Below are 25015 nucleotides of genomic sequence, written 5' to 3' on the forward strand. Positions count from 1 at the left end.
TTCATATAAGAAGAAAGGTTCTTTCACCAAGAACATGAAAAATAATTGTGAGGAAGACTAAGAACAGTCCCAGAGTGAATTAGTCTGTGAGTGGGACTGACAAGTTGATTACTTGGCGAAGGTCTCAATGCTGCTCTTAATGTTTGCTAAAACATAACAATAATGAATGATGGATTTAAGTTCTGGTTAAATGTTTTGTGGAGTGATTAAATATTTGGTCACCTTGATAGTCATTACAATTGAAGAGGGTCTATGAGTTAACCTACACAGAAAAGAATACTATAACTAGGGATGCACCGATAAGAAAATTATTGTCCGATACCGATAGCCGATGTTCATAAAACATAATTGCCCGATGCCGATGTTTTGACATTTCTGTAACTTTCTACCCTGTCGTAAAATAAATAAAAATGTTGCTTCTGATGAGGCTTCTAATTTCAGCTTAGTTTAATTATACAAGTTATTTTTCCATATATTTGAATAAGAAAAGACTTCTACCCCGTTCAGACATAGGATAAAAGGTCACCAAACTGACATATGGTGTATTTTTTAGAAATTAAAGGTACGCAAAGGGAACCATACAGGCAAGTACAGTAAGTGAAGTCCTACATCCTCGACGGTAAAAGCTAAGTGCTGTCAAGATGTAGGGTCACAGTCAAGGGCTAAGGGAAAGGGAGCAAGGAGGAAAACAATCAAAAACGTAAGAAGCATAATACAACATAATGCTATCTAACGGGGATTAAAAGGATTAATTAAGTACTGTCTGAAAAGATGCGTCTTGAGTAAGCACCGGAATGAGGTCAAGGACTCTGCTGTTTTTTTTACTTTGGTGGGAAGGTCGTTCCACCATTTAGGGGCCAGGGATGAGAAGGAGAGGGCTCTAGAGGAAGGAGAGTGGAGAGGAGGTAGAGTTAGTCTTCTGGCACCGGAAGAGCGCAGTGGTCTGGAGGGGATGTATGGAGAGACGAATGTGTCTGAAGGTAGCTTGGTGCAGTGTGGTTGAGACAGCGGTAGGTGAGGGTCAATGTCTTGAACTGAATGCGTGCCGGTATCGGGAGCCAGTGGAGGGAGCGGAGTAGTGGAGTAGCATGTGTGAATCGGGGCAGAGAGAATATCAGACAAGCCGCAGAGTTCTGGATGAGCTGGAGCGGGTGGGTAGTAGTTGCAGGCAGGCCGGCCAGGAGGGAATTGCAGTAGTCCAGGTGGGAGAGGACCAGTGACTGGAAGAGCAGCTGCGTCGAGTAGTCGGTGAGGAAGGGATTGATTCGGCGTATGTGATGTGCTGGGTGTAGGAGAATGCACGGTCAAGGGTGACTCTTACAGACAAACCGGAAGAGATTTGAGAGGGGATGAGAGGGTCAGAAGAGGGAAAAGACAGGAAGATCTGTGCATCATCTGCGTAGAAATGATAGGAGAAACCATGGGATGCGATGAGGGGGCCCAGGGAGCAAGTGTAGTGAGAGAACAGGAGGGGGCCCAGGACAGAGCCTTGGGGTATGCCTGTGAGGAGAGGTTGGGGGGTGGATGAGGAACCTCGCCATGTCACTTGGTAGGACCGGTCACTGAGGTAGGAGGAGAACCAGGTCAGAGCAGACCCAGAGATTCCAAGGTCAGCGAGGCAGGAGAGGAGGATGGAGTGATCGACGGTGTCAAATGCTGCAGAGAGTTCAAGGAGGATGAGGACTGAGGAGAGGGAGGCCGCCTGAGCACAGCTGAGGGAGTCAGTGACTGCCAGGAGAGCCGTCTCAGTGGAGTGAGCTGTGGGGAAGCCGGATTGCAGAGGATCAAGGAGTGTTGGGACAAAGTCAGAGAGCTGACAGTGGACTGCCTGCTCGAGAGTCGAGAGTTCCTGCTTGAGAGGAAGGGGAGCAGGGAGACGGGGCAGTAGTTCTGAGGAGAGGTGGCATCGAGGGTTGATTATGATTTCTTGAGGAGTGGGATGACGGCAGCTTTTTGAAATGCAGAGGGGTAACAGCCAGAGGGGAGTCAGGAGTTGAGGAGGGAGGAGATGAAGGGGAGAAGAACAGGAGCGGTTGCTTGGAGGAGGCGAGAAGGGAGAAGGTCCAGGGCACACGTTGTAGGTTTGTGACATATGAGGAGAGTGGAAACGTCAGAGTCCGAGAGAGGTGAGAATGGGAATGAGAAAAGGAAGCTTGGTCGGTGGGAGGTTTTTTGTGTGGGGAGAAGAGGGGGGACTGTTGAAGAGCTTGCGGATGTCTGCAATCTTGGCGGAGAAGGAGGCAAAATCATCAGCAGTGATAGATGAGGGAGGAGGAGAAGGTGGAGTAGAGTTTGCGGCGGTTGTTGACAGTGGATTCAAAGAGTGATTGGAAATAACATTTCTTGGCTGTGGTGAGTGAGGAGGAGAATGTGGACAGTAGAGAGTTTGAGGCCATCTGGGAGTTTGGTCCCTTTCTACTTCTGTTCGCCGGCACGCAGACTAGTTCGGGTATAGCGGAGGACAGCAGAGATCCAAGGCTGAGGAGGGGAGGGACGGGCAGGATGGGACGTGAGAGGACAGAGAGTCAAGGGAGGAGGTGAGGGAGGACAAAGAGGAGATAGCACAGTTGACAGATAGATGGGAAAAACAGTCAATGGAAGGTAAGAGAGTGAGGGCAGTGGAAGCAAGGGTGGAGGGGGAGACCAAGCGGAGATTACGGCGGAAGGTGACGGAGGGAGTGGGTGGAGTAGGGAGGGAGGGGAGAGAAAGGGAGAAGGAGATGAAGAGGTGGTCTTAGATGTCCATGGGTGTCAATGAGAGTGTCGAAGGGGAGCATCCTCTAGAGAAGATGAGGTCTAGCTGGTGGCTTGCCCTGTGAGTGGGGGGAGACTGGGGGAGAGAGTGAAGTTAAAGGAGTGGAGAGGAAGAAATCTGGCACAGTGGGAAGGATTGGAGAGGTGGATGTTGAACTCTCCCAGGATGCTGGTAGGTGAGGACAGGGAGGGAAGGGAGGAGAGAAGAAAGTCGAGTTCATCCAGGAATGAGGCAAGTGGACCGGGGAGACGGTAGAGAACTAGAAGGAAGAGGTGAGAGGGAGAGGTGATTTCCACTGCATGGAATTCAAAGCTGTGGGTCGTGATAGAGGAGAGAGAGGGGGGACAGAGAAGAGGAGAGAAGGGGAGAGCAGGAGCCCAGTTCCTCCTTCCCGCCCGGTAAGACGAGGGGAGTGAGACAGGACAAATAAAGAGGATAAGGCAGTAACCAAGGCAGTAATTATTACATAAGGCAGTAATCATACAGTAACAGCAGCTGCAATATAGCAGGTTATAATTTAACTATAGTGTGCATGTTTCAGTCTTGGCTTTTATGGACTTACGGATGCATTTATAGCTTGTTTGCATATGACGTCATGTCACTGCGTTGCTGTGGCACGAAATGCAGATGGAGGGCCTGTGTTTTGCATCATTTATGGTTGCTCAAATCGATCAAACTGAGAAACCACAAGGAGCTTTTATCGTCTACCAAAAGTTGTTGTTCATAAGGGGGAAAAATGCAAGAAATTGACTGAAAAACGCCAGAAAAAATGGCTTGCAAACCTGCATCTGCGGTCGGGAAGAGCCGAGTCCGATAATGCATGTGTGTGCAGTGACCACTTCGTCAAAGGTAAGTTATACAACTTATGTGGCTATGTTAATGTTAGCTGTTTCCGTACTTTGTAAAGTTAAAGTAATAGTTTTTTTATTTTCTTTGTTTGAGTTTGTATCCTTGTAACTGAACAAAAATACGTAATGTTAACAAAGCTAACTACAAAGTGTTTTGCAGGGTGCAGCCTTGCTACAGTGTTGTTCTCTTTAGGTCTTAAGAGCTACGGGAGCAGCAGGAATCTGGAAAATTTGACAATTTGAAAAGCATAAAGATCATAAAGTACACACTTATGTGGTCCATAACATGGAAAATTTAAGATGACATTGCAACTACAATTTGTGTTAGTCTTAGTCTGGCCTCCGGGCCGTATACGGCCCCTGAAGCTGTTTGTTCTGGCCCTAGAGTCCATTTGGAAAAAATAATTTCTGTGACATACACTTAACACTAATGCGCAGAGCTTATGTAATAAACATCTCTACTGCGTTTTAACTGCATAAACACGAAAATAAATGTTATAAACACATTTATCTAGAATAGCCAAAATCGGGATATTTTCACTCAAATAAAACCCATAATCCTGCCTGCCCTTTACAATAGAGTCAGTCTGGCGCTCAAGTGGTGATCTCTGTCTACAGTTTTTCATGTGCTTGAAAAACACACACATTGTACAGCATTATAGGTGGTTTCTTACAACTGTAGGCAGATTGAGTGGATACAGTGATTACCCACAAATAAACATCGGGATTCCAAACGGAGAAGAGATCTCGTTTTGGACATGCCGCGTATATGAACATGACTGATTCAGGGGCATCAGTGATACTGGGAGTGACCGTGATGATTGGTGGGTTTGTGTCAGTGTTGTGAAAACATTGCGAGTGAAATGCCAAATGGCACAGTGTGCTTTTACTCTACTGATCAGTACGCGATTGCTACTGCACATAGTACCTAGTGCAATAGCGCAGGCACATCGCACGCAAAATAATGATTCACAGACATTATCAGCGGAGGAGCATTTATTGTGAGGCTATTTATTCCGGGAGTAAAAGTCACTATGCAGTGTGAGGTACGAGCTCATGCAAGGAAAGTGGAAAGGCTAAATATATAGTAGTTTATTGAAATACACTGATTTTATTCACTGTAGCTTTGTATGTTGAAAACATAGTTTACACAGTGTTGAAAATGTTTACTTCAGTGTACAGTTATGTTTTGATAAATGCAATAGTTATATTGAACTACAAAATATTGCTTTTGAGCATTATTCCAATATTTACATTTACACATGTTTCATTATCTTATAGTTTGCCTTTTTTGAGCTTTTTGCCTATTGTAGGCTATATATAGTTATTTATGTTTTGACTGCAGTGTTTTAGAAAAAAGTGATTTTGTTCTTGCATTAGAATGTGAGTTTCATCCGTATTAATGTTTGGATGTAGGTGTATTAATTAAGGTTGTGGCCTGTGAATGCATTTGTGAACATTTGTGAAAAAGGTTCCCTACCCCTGGTCTAAGACAAACCATATGAATTGTAGTTGCAGTGATCTTACTTTCCCTGTGTTATCTGCAGAAGTGTATTTCTGTCATTTCCCTTAGTAGAGTAGGGTACAAAAGAAAATAAATGATATGTACAGTACATTTAAACACATTTTTTACATGTGATGGCATCAGCCACTTGCACTTTTCTGTTATGCAGCGTCAATGGAAAAAATAACTGCCCCTACATGAGAACAGGATTCTGACAATCTGAGAAAAGACTAGAATAGACATTTTTCTTAACCACAAATGGAACATTGTATTTTGCATAGTTCATCTGTGGGTGTGCACTGGTGATTGTATTTAAAAAAATGGATAGTACAAGCAACACCACAAACTCTTAACCGTTACACAAAATACAACGTAAATAACTTACCCTGCCATGCAATTGCAATGAGCTGCAATGACTTCTCTGTCTTGTTTCGCGATGATCCACGTCTTTAGTGGGGTTTCGGTGGACTTTTGAGAGTGGTTAATGTAATAACGTAAGGTAAACAACCATAATGCTAACATCGAGAGCCGCAGCAGTGTTGAATGTTTGTTGCTAGGTTAATCCACAGGACAAAAAAGAAATGCCACTCACCTGGGCGAAAACCAAATGACAGTCATTGTGGAGCACCTTGGTACCGAGGTTGTGGACCCAACCACTAACAAAAAATATGTATGCCTCCATACTTTTGTATGCTTTCATTTGTTTTCTTGAATAGAAGGATATCTGGAGGACAAGGTAGTTATATCTACTGTCTCAATGGCATGCAAATCTTTCAATTCAGTTGAAAAATCACTCCTCTTCATAACATAAGAATCGCATCCAACATATGTTGTGATTTTCTGTTTATACCTTTCTCTCGTAATAGCGTCTAAACTAGTACAGTACGGACTTTCCTCCATCTCGTTCATTCTGCTTTTCACTTCCTGCCCTCCATCTTAATTTCACGAGTCATCAGAATCACGTGACTGCAAACAAGCTATTAAACCAGTCCTTAATGTTTTACAGGGAAACCCAGATCTGCTGTATTTATGTATTCATTAATTTAACTTGTAAATGGACACACGTTAACTAAATCGTGTTCGCCTTCATACTGATTGTCTCTACAGGGCTACAGACCTACAAACCATTCACAAAACGAGAGCCTAAAACACCGTCCAGTTGTTCATAAAATATTAATAAAATCGTCTGCTATCGCTCTGATTATTATCCTTCAGTTTATTTTTAACTAGTAACTGCACTGTACCGGGGTCCTGTGAAATCCAAGTTTTTAATACACTCGCATATTAACTGTAAGCAGTAGAACATTTAATTGTTTCTGTATGTGTATTTCACTCAATGCTGCTAATAAAACTGTAATTTCTTTGTAATCCCACATGGCATTTGAGATTATATCTTCTGATATATTGTATCTGATCTCTTCTCTGTCAAGTCAAGCACACATCTCCGCTTCTGAAAGTGAAGTATTTCCTTAGTGGGCGTGACGGACCATTACGGCCACGTCTGGCACCAGATAGTTAACCGTCCACAAAACCTGGACACGTCTGCCAGTGGAACCGGGGACTTACAGTGAGGGGAAAAAGTATTTGATCCCCTGCTGATTTTGTACGTTTCCCCAATGAAAAAGAAATGATCAGTCTATAATTTTAATGTTAGGTGTATTTTAACAGTGAGAGACAGAATAACAACAAAAAAATCCAGAAAAACGCATTTCAAAAAAGTTATAAATTGATTTGCATGTTAAGGAGGGAAATAAGTATTTGATCCCCTATCAATCAGCAAGATTTCTGGCTCCCGGGTGTCTTTTATACAGGTAACAAGCTGAGATTAGGAGCACTCTCTTACTCTGTATAAAAGACACCTGTCCACAGAAGCACTCAATCAATCAGATTCCAAACTCTCCACCATGGCCAAGACCAAAGAGCTGTCCAAGGATGTCAGGGACAAGATTGTAGACCTACACAAGGCTGGAATGGGCTACAAGACCATCGCCAAGCAGCTTGGTGAGAAGGTGACAACAGTTGGTGCGATTATTCGCAAATGGAAGAAACACAAAATAACTGTCAGTCTCCCTCGGTCTGGGGCTCCATGCAAGATCTCACTTCGTGGAGTTTCAATGATCATGAGAACGGTGAGGAATCAGCCCAGAACTACACGGGAGGATCTTGTTAATGATCTCAAGGCAGCTGGGACCATAGTCACCAAGAAAACAATTGGTAACACACTACACCGTGAAGGACTGAAATCCTGCAGTGCCCGCAAGGTCCCCCTGCTCAAGAAAGCACATGTACAGGCCCGTCTGAAGTTTGCCAAAGAACATCTGAATGATTCAGAGGAGAACTGGGTGAAAGTGTTGTGGTCAGATGAGACCAAAATCCAGCTCTTTGGCATCAACTCAACTCGCCGTGTTTGGAGGAGGAGGAATGACCCCAAGAACACCATCCCCACCGTCAAACATGGAGGTGGAAACATTATGCTTTGGGGGTGTTTTTCTGCTAAGGGTACGGGACAACTGCACCGCATCAAAGGGACGATGGACGGGGCCATGTACCGTCAAATCTTGGGTGAGAACCTTCTTCCCTCAGACAGGGCATTGAAAATGGGTCGTGGATGGGTATTCCAGCATGACAATGACCCAAAACACACAGCCAAGGCAACAAAGGAGTGGCTCAAGAAGAAGCACATTAAGGTCCTGGAGTGGCCTAGCCAGTCTCCAGACCTTAATCCCATAGAAAATCTGTGGAGGGAGCTGAAGGTTCGAGTTGCCAAACGTCAACCTCGAAACCTTAATGACTTGGAGAGGATCTGCAAAGAGGAGTGGGACAAAATCCCTCCTGAGATGTGTGCAAACCTGGTGGCCAACTACAAGAAACGTCTGACCTCTGTGATTGCCAACAAGGTTATTGCCACCAAGTACTAAGTCGAAGGGGTCAAATACTTATACTTATTTCCCTCATTAACATGCAAATCAATTTATAACTTTTTGAAATGCATTTTTCTGGAATTTTTTGTAGTTATTCTGTCTCTCACTGTTAAAATACACCTACCATTAAAATTATAGACTGATCATTTCTTTGTCAGTGGCCAAACGTACAAAATCAGCAGGGAATCAAATACTTTTTTCCCTCACTATAAGTGTGAAAGCTCTCACCTTATATACAACAAAGCAGCCTGACACTATATTATCTGTCATTGACACGTGACTGGAGAAAGAAACATTAGCCTATTATAAAAATTAGGTATGCATGATGCCTTCAGACACCACAATTGGTCTCAAGTAATCAGCCATTTTAAAGTATTCAGCAGATACCGATTTATTACATTTTGTGCATTTATAATTTGCAGATACCAATTGCTGGCCAATTAATCGGTGCATCCCTACTGTATTTCATACCAAATTATGTATTTTAAATGCTTTATTAAACAATTCTATTACTGTGGGTAAATTTAGGTCTCTCATTTGATGTACAGTGGCCTATCCGAAAACAGGCCACTTCTTTTTTTGATGCAGAAGCTTGCTTATTTGATACTGTTTGAACAAGTTGTGAAGATCTCGTTACATTTGCATTTTTATTCTGACTCTGCAGTCCCTTGATAGTCTTGTCTACTGCTTTCTCTTTCTCTGTATGTCACTGAATTTTCTGTCTTTTGCCAAATTCTCTGCTTGTCTGTCTCAGGGCGGTTACATAGTCCCTTTCTGTCAAACCACCCTGGTGAGCCAGAGCACCCCAGCTCTCCCCTGCGCCAAACATCACCTGTGCCCGCCTCGCCTGCCTCTCCTTCCCGCGCCACAGGTCTGAAATAATCATAGTGCAATTTTGCATATATGGACACTTGTGCACACATGCAAAATTGCTTAGCTGACTTACCTGCCTATATTCCATGTTGATATGTTTATGTTGATATTTTGAGACCAGGAATCATCAAGCCAGTTCTGTCGAGGTTGCATTTCTTCATACTTAATAGGTATTTTCCCATTCGAAAATCCTTAAGACCTAGGGAGGGAAACTATACTCTTGTTCTTAACTGATCAAAGAGTATCCAGTGTTACGCCCATATATTTGCATAGGTAAGGGGGGTTGGGAGCTTCTGCCTGGGTCCGTGTAACCTTTATCAATATAATTGACGTATGTGTTTGTGTATGTGTGTATATATGTGTGTGTGTGTGTGTGTGTATGTATGTACACACATGTATATGTACAGTTAGGTCCATAAATATTTGGATAGTGACACAATTGCCATAATTTTGGCTCTGTACGCCACACAATGGATTTGAAAGGAAACAAAAGAAGTGCTTTTCATCATAGACTTTCATTTTTAATTTGAGGGTAGTAGGAATTACACCCATTTTTTTATATGTAGTCCCCCCAATTTTAGGGGTTCATAAGTATTTTCACAAACTAACATAATATTAAATTGTGGGTTTCAATACTTTGTTGCAAATCCTTTGCAGTCAATGACTGCCTGAAGTCTGGAAACCATAGATATCACCATATGCTGGATTTCCCTGGTGATGCTCTGCCAGGCCTGTACTGCAGCTGTCTTTAGTTCTTGCTTGTTCTTGGGGTGTTTTGCCTTCAGTTTTGCATTAGAAATCAAAACAAACCAGTCTGAGAAATAACAAAAACATTAGGTGAGTCCAAATCAACTATTTGGTACATTCTTAAAAAGAAAGAACGCACTGGTGAGCTCAGGAACACCGAAAGACATTCTGGTGGATGACAGAAGAATTCTTTCCCTGGTGAAGAAAAACCCCTTCACAACAGTTGGCCAGATCAAGAACACCCTCCAGGAGGTAGGTGTATCTGTGTCAAAGTCAACAATCAAGAGAAGACTTCACCAGAGTAAATACAGAGGGTTTACCATAAAATGTAAACCATTGGTAAGCCCCCAAAACAGGAAGACCAGATTAGAGTTTAAAGAACCCTTTACAGTTCTGGAACAACATCCTATGGACAGATGAGACAAAGATCAACTTGTACTAGAATGATTGGAAGAGGAGTATGGAGAATGGAAGGAACTGCTCATTATCCAAAGCATACCACCTCATCTATGAAGCATCGCGGGAGTAGTGTTATGGCATGGGCATGTATGGCTGTCAAGGGAACTGTTTCCCTTGAATTAATTGATGATGTGACTGCTGACAAAAGCAGCAGGATTTTTAGTGTTTAGGGCTATATTATCTGCTCAGATTCAGTCAAATGCTTCAAAACTCATTGGACGGCACTTCACAGTACAGATGGACAATGACCCGAAGCATACTGCGAAAGCAACCTAAGACTTTTTTTTATCGATGATGTGGAATGTTCTGCAATGGCCAAGTCAATCACCTGACCTGAATCCAATTGAGCATGCATTTCACTTGCTGAAGGCAAAACTGAAGGCAGAACGGCCCAAGAACAAGCAGGATCTAAAGACCGTTGCAATACAGGCCTGGCAGGGCATCACCAGGGAAGAAACCCAGCATCTGGTCTAGGCCTGAAGTCTGGAACCCAGTCATTGACTGCAAAGGATTTGCAACCAAGTATTGAAACTCACAATTTAATTAATGATTGTTAGTTTGTCCAAATACTTTTGAGCCCCTACAATTGGGAGGAACACATATAAAAATGGGTGTAATTCCTACACCATTCATCGAATTTGGATGTAACTACCCTCAAATTAAAGATGTAAGTCTACTTTTAAAGCACATATTGATTGTTTCCTTTCAAATCCTTTGTGGTTGCATACACAATTGTGTCACTGTCCAAATATTTCTGTGTATGTGTGTGTGACCATTTTTTTTTCTTCAGAAAACGCACTGGAATATACCAAAAGTAAATTTCCAGAAAACTTCAATTTTCAATCAAAATTGATGTAATGCACATATGACAGCTGACCTTCACTTCTCAGCCTAATACTGCAATTGCATGAATATCCTGTGTTTTCCAAATGAAGATCTGTGGATAACTTTCGGTACTGTAACTGGTTTGTCATGTAAACAGAAGAAAACAATTTTGCTTAGAATACAATTTCTGATTCACTTTTCTGAATACATGTAAATTTACTGCGTGATGACTATTCAGCCAGACATCTTCTTAAATCTTTGGGTAAATTTAACTAGGAGCCCAGGTTTGGCGAAGTAGATGTTTTCTACAGAAAGACTGAAGCTGTCTTCCTTTTTGTTTATCCATGATCAGAGCCCACTGTCTTGGAGCAGGCCCGGTCCCATTATGTGGAACCTGAGAAGCCTCCTCAGGATGAATGGCAAGGTGTGTTTGTTTGTCTACTCCATATTAAAAATTGCCTACACTTGATTCCTGAATATGGTTAATCTTGGGAGTTGTTGTTAACTTTTCCTTCTAGCTGTAAACAATAATAAACTTAAAAGACCCCAAAATATCTTTGAAACTAATTTCAGAAACCTGAAAAAGATGGGGAAAAAAAAGTGTTGAAAGAGAGAAGAACACACTCAAACAAATGTTTTCAACCTGTATTTTTCCTGATTTTCAAGCTCCAAGGTATCCTGCAACAGAGCTTGTGCCGAATTAAATATAGGTATAGAGATGTAGGTATAGATAGACAGATTTTAAATCCAGAAAAAGAGACTCCACATTTACACTACTTTTTCCTTTATTCTACTGCACAAAATCTGAGAATCTGGGGGATCTGACACTTTGGTCCAGTCTTTTATTTTTATTTTATTTTTTTACATAACTATCATCACTAATTCTGAACTGTTCCTGGTCCCCACATCCTGCAATCCTGCACCCAGAATAACACCCACTCAGCTTTCAATGACGAGACACCTCTGTTCATCAACCCTGCTGACTTCATCCCACACTACTCCATAAAATGTTTCACTTTTTGCTGGTCTGTTGAAAACCTCTTCCCCACCTTCATCTTGGTCAGCCTCTTCCTCCACCAGCACACCTTCAATACTCCATTCCATACTCTCCTCTAATGCTTCACAGATGGTGATTTTTATCACATCATTAGGAAAAATGTGTAACACCCTGATTTGTGAATCTTAGAATAAACACACCTATTGTTTGCTTCTATAAAACTGCTTATGATCCTTGTTCTGGAAGACTGCCTGGATGGGTACCCTCCTGAGTGTGATTAGCGCAGTGACTTCTTCCTTGCATGACTCTCAAACTCTTCACTGTCATGTCTCAATGTAAAGGCTACCTCAAACCCTCCCTTGGCGTTATCGACTATCATGTACCCCTGCCTCTGAAAATACAGGACATGCTTGAGCTCCCGGGCTTTACACCCCAGAGCGATATACTTCATACCTGACATGAGCTTTCTGTTACACATCAGCTCTTTGTTATCGGACTGAGAATAAACTGCAGATCATTGGAACTCATTGGTAACTCGTGGAGCAGCATTAGCCAAAGTGATTAACTACAATCCTGTTGTACTATAATTTGTACCATATCCTCTGGGGCCAGAAACACCACCACAGCTTTTCTCATACAGAAGGTTGATTTTACATTTGTGCAGCCCACTCTCCACACAATTAGAAGGCACTCTTCCACGTTAACCTGCTCCAGTGATATAATTAGAATGGCATGCTGATGAGTACATTTTTCAAACAAAAAATTCTTAGAACTCCCACCAGCCCTAGCCATGGTAGCCCAGCCACGCACACCCCATCTTCAGGACCAGAACTACACAAGGTCAATATCCAAAAACAGAAAACATACACGCATTCCTTCACTCACAAATCCCTCCACTGCACTCCCACCATGCACCACGAGAGAAAGAGAGCGAGAGAGAGAGAGAGACGGTGTGCATGGAAATATGCATTCTTGGAATAAAGAGACCGGAAAACAAATGGAGGAAAAAAGTGTGCAACATTATTAAAAGTGAAAATTTAAAAATGGTAATGGGCCCTTCACATTGCAAGAAGAGTAGACCAAAGATGGACAAAAGATTAAACAATACCTAGAAGAAGAATGTATAAAAGATGGAAAGATAGAATATGAAGCTTTACTGACATGACCTAAAAAAAGAGATACTGCTAATCAAAATAAGTGGAAGCATTTCGAGGAGGCTTTCATCCAGAAGTGAACTGATAAAGGATGATTGTGTCTGTGAATGTGGTTGAAACTATTCTAAAGTCCATTTGAATTGGGCAGTAAACTCTATTAACCCAACTCAAACTATAACTGTAATTTAGTAGTTTATTCCCACTTTTTACAATGCTAGTGCTCATGTTGTTTATTTGTGATTTCCCCTGTGCTCTCTACCCCTTAGCTATGTCCTCAGCACATCTTCTCTGCACTTTTTAGCTATTAAAGTCTAGGATGTAGGACTTGTATTTTATATTAACTGTATATTGTACCTATGCACTTCTGTAATGTTGAACCTTTAATTGTAATATGTAACTTTATTATTGTACTTTCATATTACTCTTATATTCTGTAAGTAGCCCTGGGCAAAGGCGTCTGCCAATAAATAAATATTAATCTATCTCCCAGAGAAACAGCGTGCAGTTGGTGACCATTATGATGTGGATTTAAACCAGGCCAGCCCACAAGAAGATAATCTGTATGAATCTGCCCCAGAACCTGATGACATCTATGAAGAGCCTCCTGAGGTAGGGACATTATTCAGTGGGGGAAGAAAGCATAGTATTGGAATCCCTTCATTCAGGCTAACTTATTGACACATTTTACTCATAGCAAGCATTGTTATAAATGCGCTTTACATGAAAATCCTGGCCAATAGAAGCCCTATTTTCCAGATATGAAAATGTCATGGAACATTTACTAAAGTAAAGCCCTGCGAAACTAATGTTTTAAATATATACATATTAGCAATGAGTTATAATACAGAGTAGCCTTCTGTTGTTGTTGTGTGCTGGAGGATTGTTTGTACATGGCCTTAAATATTAAATTAAATATGAAGACTACAAAATATTTAAACCTGTAATTCTGACATATCAGTGCATTGGTGCAGTCTGATAAGAATCATGCGTCTCATCCTGCTAGCACTTATGCAATGTATTGACCTATGCTAAGGAGTTTGACACCTCCCCCAAACAGAGTTGTTTGCCCCCTATTTATTGTTAATGTGGAAATCTAATTTATCTTTCCCAAAGCCTTTTCCAATTTTATAGCTGTGTATGAGTCTAATTTGAAGATTAATTACTATTAAATTAAAAAAAAAAAAAATACTATCGAGTTGCTAGGTTTGTTATATGTAACTGATACCTGATGAGACAAAGCAGTATAGCACATCAAAAAGTAAATTTTGACCAAAGTGTTTTCATCAGGGAAATGGTTACACTGGCTTTTTATAATTTATGTAAAAACAACAGAACTAAATAAATGAGACCTAACTTTTTTTTTTTTTTTTTTTAGAAAGTAAGGCTACATACTTTTTTTTGTTAAGCTCAGTAATGATTATATATTCGGCATATTTGCACTGCCATTTCTGATCCTGATCAAATATATTGGTAGCATTTGATCCTGCTCAGAAATGGCAGTGTAAATGCTCAGTGATCGCATCAAATGTACCTCTCAGGGAGATATTACAGATCCAGGTTAAATGCAACGGTAGCATTTGATCCTGGCAGTGTGGACATTTGACTGGCTCACGTTTCGGCATGCACTACGGCGGCATTTGTTTTAGAGGTAGGCAGCAGACAAACATAAATTGCATGGAGCAAGTGGAGCAGATAAGAGAATGCTTCTTTACTTCCATTATTATGAAGTAAATATTGTTACAATTAATGGTAAATGGCTTGATTTATGTTATTAAAAAATATTTATTTTTATTTCAAATGCTTTGGCGGCAATAAATATGCAAGTGCATTTATTTTACTTGTTAGAATATTTTTTAACTAGATAAAATGATAGTTTTTGATTTATAGCTCTGTTCTAAATTAATTTAATAATTTAGTGTGCATGCAAAGAATCCTTGGGATGCTGACAGTTTATCCTGATCAAATGGCATGTAAGATGCAACACCACTGATCCTGATCAAATGTACTGATGCATTTGGGGCAGGAATAAATCAAAAATGTTCGCAAAAAATTCAGAAGAGTCGCGAGACGGAATCTCGCAGCACAGCTTCTCACTGAATTAAATCTAAAATATGAGGACCTGCGAACGGTGAGGAGACATGTTTTGCTGGCGTGGCTTCTCAAATGGGCAGGCATCGCTAGAGGCACCACAAGACAATCACAGTGTCTGTTATTGATGAAAAACCGGAGCCATCATTGATGACAACTGTATAGTTATTATCTAGGTGTTATCCATTAGCGGGTGGATCAATGCTGATGTGTTCACTCATACGTGAATAACAGATCAATCTTTTATTCAGCATCCACTTATGTGTAGCGGTGCAGATTAAATACAAACTGTGAGATATTAGGAAGAACTAAACGTGTATAGACACATATTCAGACAAGCACATTCCCATAAGAATACATTTCCATGTGCAACAATAACAATACATATTTGCTATTTAGTATTATCATTTCTGCTAGTATATATGTATATACACTCTTATTAACTTATTACTTAGCAGACGTCCTTAACCAGCGTAAATTACAGTTGAAACAAAATACACACGTTTCACGGTTAATCATCCAGCTACAATATAGCAGGTTATAATTTAACTGAAGTGTGCACGTTTCAGTCATGGCATTTATGGACTTATGGACGCATTTATAAAACCAGTCCTTCATGTTTTAAAGGAAAACCAGATCTGTTGTATTTATTTATTCGTTAATTTAACTTGTGAATGGGCACACGTTAACTGAATCGTGTTCACCTTCCTACTGATTGTCTCTGTGGATTGTCCCTGCACACCATTCACAAAACGACAGCTTGAAACACTGTCCAGTTGTTCATAAAATATTAATAAAATCGGCTGCTTCAGGTCCAATTATCATCCTTCCCGGATGCGTCCGCCAGTGGAAACGGGGCAATAGTTATCACTTCCATAAGTGCCTGATATAAAGGCAAAATGTTGACCACCCACTACAAGATAGTTAGTATTTTTCTAATATTAAATTGTCTTCCAATCTTAAATGTATCCATTACGTTGTGCAAGTTTGCCTTTAGAGGATTCATGTATTTATTTATTTAATCGACCCAATATGCAGTGCACAAACATCAGACACTGGATCTGTTGTCTTGCAAGTTGGCTATCATCTTCATATGCTTTACCTATTTGTGTAAATTATTCATAATGGAAATTATACTGAAAGTTTAAGCTACAGCTGCTTTGACAGCAGTGTCATTCGATGCAGTGTTTGTCTCTTAAGTCAACTTCACTCTCATATATACACTACCAGTCACAGCACCCCCATTTTTCTAGTTTTTGTTGAAATTTAAGCAGTTCAAGTCCAGTGAATAATCTGAAATGGTACAAAGATAAGCAGTAAACTGCCAGAGGTTAAAAAAGGTTTAGGTTACCAAAAACTGAAAAATAATGTACATTTCAGAGTTATATACTGTGTTCCTACACCCTCTTAAGCATTATTTGTCAGTGTTACACGCAGCTCCTGTGCATAGAAGTTACACTGTATCCATACAATGCGCATATCATTTGAAAGCTTACTCTTGGCTACTAACACATTTCATTCTCAAACACATCCGATTTATAGTTTGCATGTCGCCCGCTATCATTCAGAGCCCGGGAGGTAAACGGTCAGTCTGCTCCTGGGGGGGCAGATCCAATTATGTAAAATCGTGGTGTAATAGTACACTGTAAACAGTTTTCCATCTTGACATTTTGAGATCTCTATGGGTGTTGTGTTGCTTCTACCAATACGTAGATGGTCTTGTTTTGATCAGTAGACTGTCTGGTTCTAGAATATCATAATTATCAATATTTTCTGAGATTTTGTATTCCTATTTAACCTTAAGTATCCCCCTGCCCCCTATTTCAGAATGTGTAAAATGTGAATGTGGGGGGGGTGGTATAAAAAACAAATTTCTCGCATCAGAGAAAGCTTCACATTGTTAGAAAGCTGAGAGTCTCAACTTTCATGGGATACCAAACACTTGGCAAACAACACAACAGTGAAGAGTGCACATGGTATTGAATTGAAGCACACAGATTTGGTGCCCTTTTACATAAATAAAATGCACATTTAAATCTGCGGTGTTATTTTATGTGGTTCTACAGTAAAGATACACTGTAAGAAAATAAACTTAGACTGATTTCTAGGCAGTATCTGGATATGAAAACGGTGAATGCGCAACTCAAGAACTGCTGATGTTATGCTGATGTATTTTAACAAGAATATGTAGGCTAACCTAATATAAATGGAAACTGGCCTGCAGTACATTTGTCCATCTGTTGTATATACCCCGTCTGGAATAACTGGTTTGTTCACTGGTGAGTGCATTTTCTCATTTTAAAATTGAAAGGAACACAGCCCACCTTTTCTGTTACATGTAAAACTTTATAATATCCCCCATATATAAGTACAAGTGAGGTTTAATATTTACTTGATAGTAGACTTCCACAAAAGATCTGTTAAGAAGGAAACCATTTTTAAAATCAGTTTTCAGAAAAATGAACAAATGCAAGAGCAGAATAAATGAATGAGTGAAAAGTCACGAACAAATACGTAAAAAAAATTATAATGTAAAATTACATTCAAATGTCAACATAATGTCTGTGCACAAACAATAGGCAACATTTAATTTGTAATTTGTTACATGCACTGTTTCATGTATATTGCGGTTACTGTAAACAATAAGCTTAAGTTGTGTAGTTTTCTAGTAGCGGCTGTGTGAACATTGTTTTATTCCCTCGTGTTGTGCAAGAAAAGAGCTGCAAGAAGGTAGTTTTGCGGAATCGTGTTTAATATCACAAAAGTTAAGGAGCGCGATATCTATTCTCAGACATGCTTCTGCGCAGTGCAAACATTTATTTAATTGGGCCTTTGGCATAGATCAGAAATGGCTGTATAAAAGTGCCTAATATATAGCTTTTTCTGATGTTCATAAAGGTTTGAAACAAAAGTTTTCGTTTTGGATTACATTGTCACATTTTCAGTACATCAAAAAAAAAGTTTTTGCCTTACAGGATTTGGATTGTAGCTCAGCATTATTTTAGAAAACTCTTCAAGTTCATGGTGTCAATAAACTTTTGTAGCTCTGCCGGTGAAGGCAAAAGCAATCAGATCGCAAGTCCCAATTAAATGAAAGTTCATCACAAAGAGTTTGAAATTAGTGTAGTATGTTTATTAATTACTTTTATTAATTAATTAATCATTTTCACAATAGTCGAAAGAACCTTACGCATTTCGACCGGAATCCTCATTCAGAGCATACTTTCCTACCTTGAAAATAATTTATATTAACTTAAGTAATTTAAGTCTGAGTATTTCACAATCTGCTCAGTTACTGGGATTTTCATGCACAACCATTTCTAGGGTTTACAAAGAATGGTGTGAAAAGGGAAAAACATCCAGTATGCGGCGTCCTGTGGGCGAAAATGCCTTGTTGATGCTAGAGGTCAGAGGAGAATGGGCCGACTGATTCAAGCTGATAGAAGAGCAACTTTGACTGAAATAACCACTCGTTACAACCGAGGTATGCAGCAAAGCATTTGTGAAGCCACAACACGTACATCCTAGAGGCGGATGGGCTACAACAGCAGAAGACCCCACCGGGTACCACTCATCTCCACTACAAATAGGAAAAAGAGGCTACAATTTGCACAAGCTCGCCAAAATTGGACAGTTGAAGACTGGAAAAATGTTGCCTGGTCTGATGAGTCTCAATTTCTGTTGAGACATTCAGATTGTAGAGTCAGATTTGGCGTAAACAGAATGAGAACATGGATCCATCATGCCTTGTTACCACTGTGCAGGCTGGTGGTGGTGGTGTAATGGTGTGGGGGATGTTTTCTTGGCACACTTTAGGCCCCTTAGTGCCAATTGGGCATCGTTTAAATGCCACGGCCTACCTGAGCATTGTTTCTGACCATGTCCATCCCTTTATGACCACCATGTACCCATCCTCTGATGGCTACTTCCAGCAGGATAATGCACAAAGTCACAAAGGTTGAATCATTTCAAATTGGTTTCTTGAACATGACAATGAGTTCACTGTACTAAACTGGCCCCCACAGTCACCAGATCTCAACCCAATAGAGCATCTTTGGGATGTGGTGGAATGGGAGCTTCGTGCCCTGGATGTGCATCCCACAAATCTCCATCAACTGCAAGATGCTATCCTATCAATATGGGCCAACATTTCTAAAGAATGCTTTCAGCACCTTGTTGAATCAATGCCACGTAGAATTAAGGCAGTTCTGAACGCAAAAGGGGGTCAAACACAGTATTAGTATGGTGTTCCTAATAATCCTTTAGGTGAGTGTATAATGTATATACCCCTGATGGGTGGGGTAGATGGGTCCTGCAAATGGGAGATATATTAATATATAGGCTATATGGGATCAACTTCCTTTTATATTATGAAGGAGACTGGATACAAAACCCATAGACATCGACAAAAAACAGGTGGTGGTGGTGGCGGTTGTTACAAACTACTTGGTACATCTCTCCCATAATGTACAACATGATAGTGGCATTGGTCAAGAGTCCACGCATGTCTCAAGCGGCTCCCCAAACATTGAAGGAACGTGCTGGTGTGTCTAGGTACATGGACATCCATTACATTAAAAATGTACAGTAGATGATGCGACACAACACATTGTGATGCACTAGTGTCTGCTTAAACCATAAGGGAGACTGCTTAAAAAAAAAAAAAAAAAATGGCTCAAAAAGTGAGCCCCTACAGTAAATGGAAATAAATAGAGATCGTATGCAAATAGGGAAATCAGTGATTAGCTGGATCTCATTGGCTATGCAAGTGCAAACAAAGCTAGATGCTGTCAGCAAGCTGTTGTTGTTCTAACTTGTGTCTTTAGAATCACATTACAGCATTATAAAGAATCTGCATTGTATCGGGTAGTGCTAAACAGGATATCTCAAGTGCAACAAAATGATCGGATGACTATTGCATCAAATTACTATTTACAATAATTCTCAATTAACTCAAACATGAAAAAAATATATATTAGTAGATTATCATGTATAAACTTCAACTTTTTATGATTTATTTCTGAAGTTACTTACTTACCAATTTATTCCAGCTAAGAATTTGTCATAAGTCATGACAATTCCAAGTCTATGGAGCATTATGAGGGTCGAAATTAGATATTTAATTAATACATTTTGTCAATTCAGTAATTTATTTACTGGTTTGCCAAATTATCTTTCCGTTTAATTTGGCAGACTAACTTTGTCAAGGTTATCAATCATCTGAACGGGCAGGTTTTGACATTCACAAGGTACCAGTTTTGAACCAATTGAACATAGGGGGGCGGGTTCAATCGATGGTACTGTAATTGTAAATGAAAACACGATAATTTAGAAATGTATGTTACTACCAGGGCTTTTGGTGCTTAAGCTGGTTTCAGTTGTCTCTTAGTTTCTGACTTCCAGTGGCAAATATCCAGCAGTTAAATATCCATATTCACTATGTTTGAAGAGATCAATGAACAATGACAAATGAACTCACTTGCACAGACGATCTTCATTGAAATGTGTATATCTAATTACATGGAATTGAGAGAAGATTCACACTTTCATTTTTCTATAACGGACTCGACACTGGTGTACCATTTTTGCATCCGGATTACAATGTGAACATTCACTTCTTTCTGCAGAGACCTTATAGTTTGAACACAGGGTTTTGAATGTAGTCATCTCAAGACATCACGAAGTCAGGAGATTCAGAGTACTACATTATATAACATTACATTTTTGGGGAGTATTTATCATTAACAAAAGTCACAGTTGGACTCTTAATGTTACAAGATCATGATAAAAAAAATATATATATATATTTTTATCTCCTATCTTATCTGAGCTCACTTAAGGAACTTGTTGAGGAATTGCAAATCACATTGTCCACACATAAAGATAGCATTAAAGTTCAACTTGACTATTTATTGAAAATGTAATTAACAAAAAAACGGTTTATTAGTATTAGACAGACAAGTGTTCCGTGACTCTTCTTTAGGGCAGACTTTTGTTATTCCAAAATCAGTAAAAGTGTTGATGCATATCATCATATAGCAAACATGCTACATAATTGTAATACTTATAAGGTATTTTTGATAATCATGTGTAGAATACTGTAACATTTATATTTAAACCCTAAGGACTTTAAATTGTCACCTGATCATTTGAAGTAACAGAACTGTAAGGCCTTCACAGACCCTGTTTAAAACATTTTTTTTGTTTTGTTTTGTTTTCCCAGGTTGAGGAACATAACACGAATGACTATACGACTGAGAACACTGCTTCAGACACTGCAAATACTGCAGACAGGGGTACATGTGCTAGAGCCCTGTATGACTACCAGGCTGGTATGTACTCTAACCAAGATTTGACTATATTATTTAGCAAGGGTACAGTTACCTGATATGCTCTTGCCTGTGAGGTCCAGTCAACCAGGTTTTACACTTCACTGTTAAGATCACATTGTTGAATTCGGTCCACAGAAAACAGGTTCAGGCCCTCGTCTGCAAAGGTATATTAAATGATCTCTCATTAAACAGCCGGCCTTAGGATGAAAAAAGAAATAAAGCACAGTCAAGACCCTGAATCAAAAAATTACATTGAACTGTTCAAAAGGTTAAGTAAACATGTATTACTGAAGATGTAAAAACATTCTGTAATACTTGGAGAAAGCATTGAAAATAAAAGGAACATCAAAAACGCACAAAAAGTCTCCTTAAAGAATTAAGTCATTCCTCTGAAATGATGGCGGCACAACAACTAAAAGCAATTATTAAGAGTGGAAGATTTCTGCAGAATCCTGCATAGAGTGATAAAAGTTAACAAAGAGATCACAATGAACACATGTGAAATACCAGGTATGGTTCATAAAGATGAAAAATTGGGAAAATACCTGCAGATGATGGAATCACAGTGCAAAACAAAGTGCAAAAATAGTTAAGTAAAGGCATCAATCATTACAAATTCAATTTACATAAAACATAGCAATTCAAAATATAATACATTTTACAACTTCCAATTTACACAGGCAAGTACAGTAAGTGAAGTCCTACATCCTCTACGGTAAAAGCTAAGTGCTGTCAAGTAGAGAGTGTGGGGGATTCTAAGGGGATCGAGATGGAGAGGTCAGCAGAAGGTGAGGAAGAGTGGGGGGAGAAACAGGAGATCAGATTTGGAGAGGTTGAGCTTGAGGTGGTGTGAGTGCATCCAGGTGGAGATAGCAGACAAGAAGGAAGAGATGCAAGAGGGGATGGGAGGGTCCGAAGAGGGAAAAGACAGGAAGATTTGGGCCATCATCAGCGTAGAAGTGGTAGGAGAAACCATGGTATGCGATGAGGGGGCCCAGGGAGCGAGTGTTGAGCAAGAACAGGAGCGGGCCCAGGACGGAGCCTTGGGGAACGCCTGTGAGGAGAGTTTGGGGGTTGGGTGATTTATTAATATTTATTGTTATGGTGGTGCCTTTATTTGTGATTTACCAATAATATAGGGAAAAAATACAATGGACAATCGTACTCCCGGTCAGAAATTTGAAAAGGAACTCTTACCACAACCCAAAATCAATGCAAAAAGAAAACTCATAAAGTGTTTGTAGTTTGGATCTGGAAACCATTCTGTTTGATTACAGTATTTTATGCTGACTTTAAATAAAAAATTGACGAATACCTACCATATGCAAATAGAAAATTCAGTGTAATGTCTTTGAATGAAACTTTTGATTTAAAAAAAAAAAAAAAAAATGTACAAAGTAAATCCATGAAATAAGATTGGGTTCACCAACTATGCTTAATTTTAATAGCAAAATATAATAGATAATAATAATACATAGTGACACTCCTGTGTTGCTTGCAAATAACATTTTAATATTCTGTACAAATACTGAATTGATTTTTATTATTTTGCATAATAATAATTAATAGATCATTATTAATTAATAGGAAAAAAAAATGCTTATTGGTAAAAACATAAATAAAAAAAAAATACCAAAAACAAATCCCTTGGCTGAGAGTTGAGAAATGTCAGATTTAGAAGGTATGTTTTTATGCGAATTGGCAAATTTATACATTTTTGGTTTTAAATGCACCCACTTTTTTTTTTTTTTGTGACTCTCGTTATTACGACTTAATAACAAGAAAGCAAATCGACCTGCGGGGAAAAAAGTGGTTGCATTTTTCAATTTTATTTTCATGGCGGAAATGGGCTTCCTAGACCATGCTGACCGTGGAAGAGGAGAATGTTCAAGGAATTGAGATAAACTGATCTTATTTAAGCAATTTATAATTTTGATCTTATTTAAGCAATTTATGATTTCCTGATGACACCTTAAGACGTACAGCTTCTAATCCAGGTACTCTTTAACTCAAGTTAGAAAACTCTAAATTAATTTGAGACCAAAGTCATGTTCAACAGCTTCAAAAACTAAGAAGATTGAAACATGTCAAAAGATACTTGAATTCAACTACCTTGGGTCTACCCTGGTCAAAAACATTGTGCAGATCAAATCTTATTGAAGAAATCATTCAGAAGAGTGAAAAAAGGATACTGTGCATCTTGAATAATTTGGATTTTCTTATTCTCATTTTAGGATTTTCTTTTGTATACCACACGTTTTGTTTACGTGGATGAGAACAGAAAATGGTTATTCAAAGATAAATGGGAACCTAACTTGGATAAACATGGGAGGTTCTGCTAAAATACTAGATCAAAAATACAAGAAATTTGCAACTTTCACTCAACTTAAAACTAGTACCAATGTATTTGTAATATTTTAAGCATAAGCATCCATCACGCCCCCTAAGAAAATACTTTGCATTCGGAAGCAGAGATGTGTGCTTGACAGAAATAAGTTTTATTAGCAGCATGGAGTGAATTCCACATAGAGAAACAATGAAATATTTTACTGCTTACAGTTAAAATATCTGAGTATATTAATCCGCAGAGGACTAGCGTGCCGAAAATTGTCCCACTCAGGGGTGTGGCTAGAGGACTAGGGGGACGATGTTCGGCACAAAATTCTGTGCCCTTTTTAGCCTTAAAATGTTTTTTTATTGGACAAATCTGCATAGCAACACATTGTTTTAACCAATAGCAGAGATGTTCATTGAGGGAATGAACCATTCAAAAAGCTTTTAAAACAGAGGTTTTGTATTGGTTAAAAAAAAATACCAGTCTCTTAGAGAAGACTGGAAAAGATGGTGGCGCGCTGCAAACGCTCACTACATGAGAGCGCTTTTAAAGTAAATGTCAAATGGGGGATGTTTTGAACATTTTACTACTTCTGAGACTGGTAAAACTAAATTAAACAAACTGTTTAGTATTGTAAACTTTTAATTTGGCACATTGATTAGTATTGTACACAATTATGACCGCAATTTGGAAGAGGGGGAGGCAGACGTTTATCACGGGAATGTAATGTGAGGCGGTGACGGTGCAGATTAAACGTATATTTTATTTCCGCTGGTTTTACTGCTGGTTTCCGCTGGCTTCCACAAAGTACTGGAAGCCTATTGTTTCTGTTAGGATTTTTATTATTATTAGGCTTCAATGCATTTTTTTATTTTTTTTTCCTTCCACCAAAACGTATAATGCACCTAAAACACTCATACATACATTAATACTCACAAAAATCGCAAGTGTTGTAGACACCACTTATACCTACAAATGCAGTGAAAACTACACGTCGGTCACATGGTGCTGCCGCCAATTGTCGAAATTGTGAAATGCTACAAAAATCTTCTTCTCCGAAACCAGCAGACACATGCATATGCCACTTCATACACATACACAGTTGCTCGGTCTCAAGCTTTGTCCGCCATGCTGCGTTTTCTGATTTCAAGCTTTGGTGCCTTCTACTCCATGCCCA

At 39.5% G+C, this 25015-nt stretch overlaps 1 protein-coding gene across 5 annotated transcripts in view; it reads left to right on the forward strand.

Moving 5' to 3' along the window:
- LOC136759487 (drebrin-like protein B) overlaps positions 1-25015 on the forward strand; it is an 80920-nt gene that overhangs the window by 51107 nt on the left and 4798 nt on the right. For 2 of the 5 annotated variants that reach the window (XM_066714532.1, XM_066714531.1), the window contains 4 exons: positions 8783-8899; positions 11285-11356; positions 13574-13692; positions 21395-21503. In XM_066714532.1, coding sequence (XP_066570629.1) covers positions 8783-8899; positions 11285-11356; positions 13574-13692; positions 21395-21503 — 417 coding nt within the window. The remainder of the gene's footprint in view (positions 1-8782; positions 8900-11284; positions 11357-13573; positions 13693-21394; positions 21504-25015) is intronic. The other 3 variants (XM_066714533.1, XM_066714535.1, XM_066714534.1) reach the window with 2 other exon arrangements.

Source organism: Amia ocellicauda, chromosome 9 (assembly GCF_036373705.1).
Source record: "Amia ocellicauda isolate fAmiCal2 chromosome 9, fAmiCal2.hap1, whole genome shotgun sequence".
Taxonomy (NCBI): domain Eukaryota; kingdom Metazoa; phylum Chordata; class Actinopteri; order Amiiformes; family Amiidae; genus Amia; species Amia ocellicauda.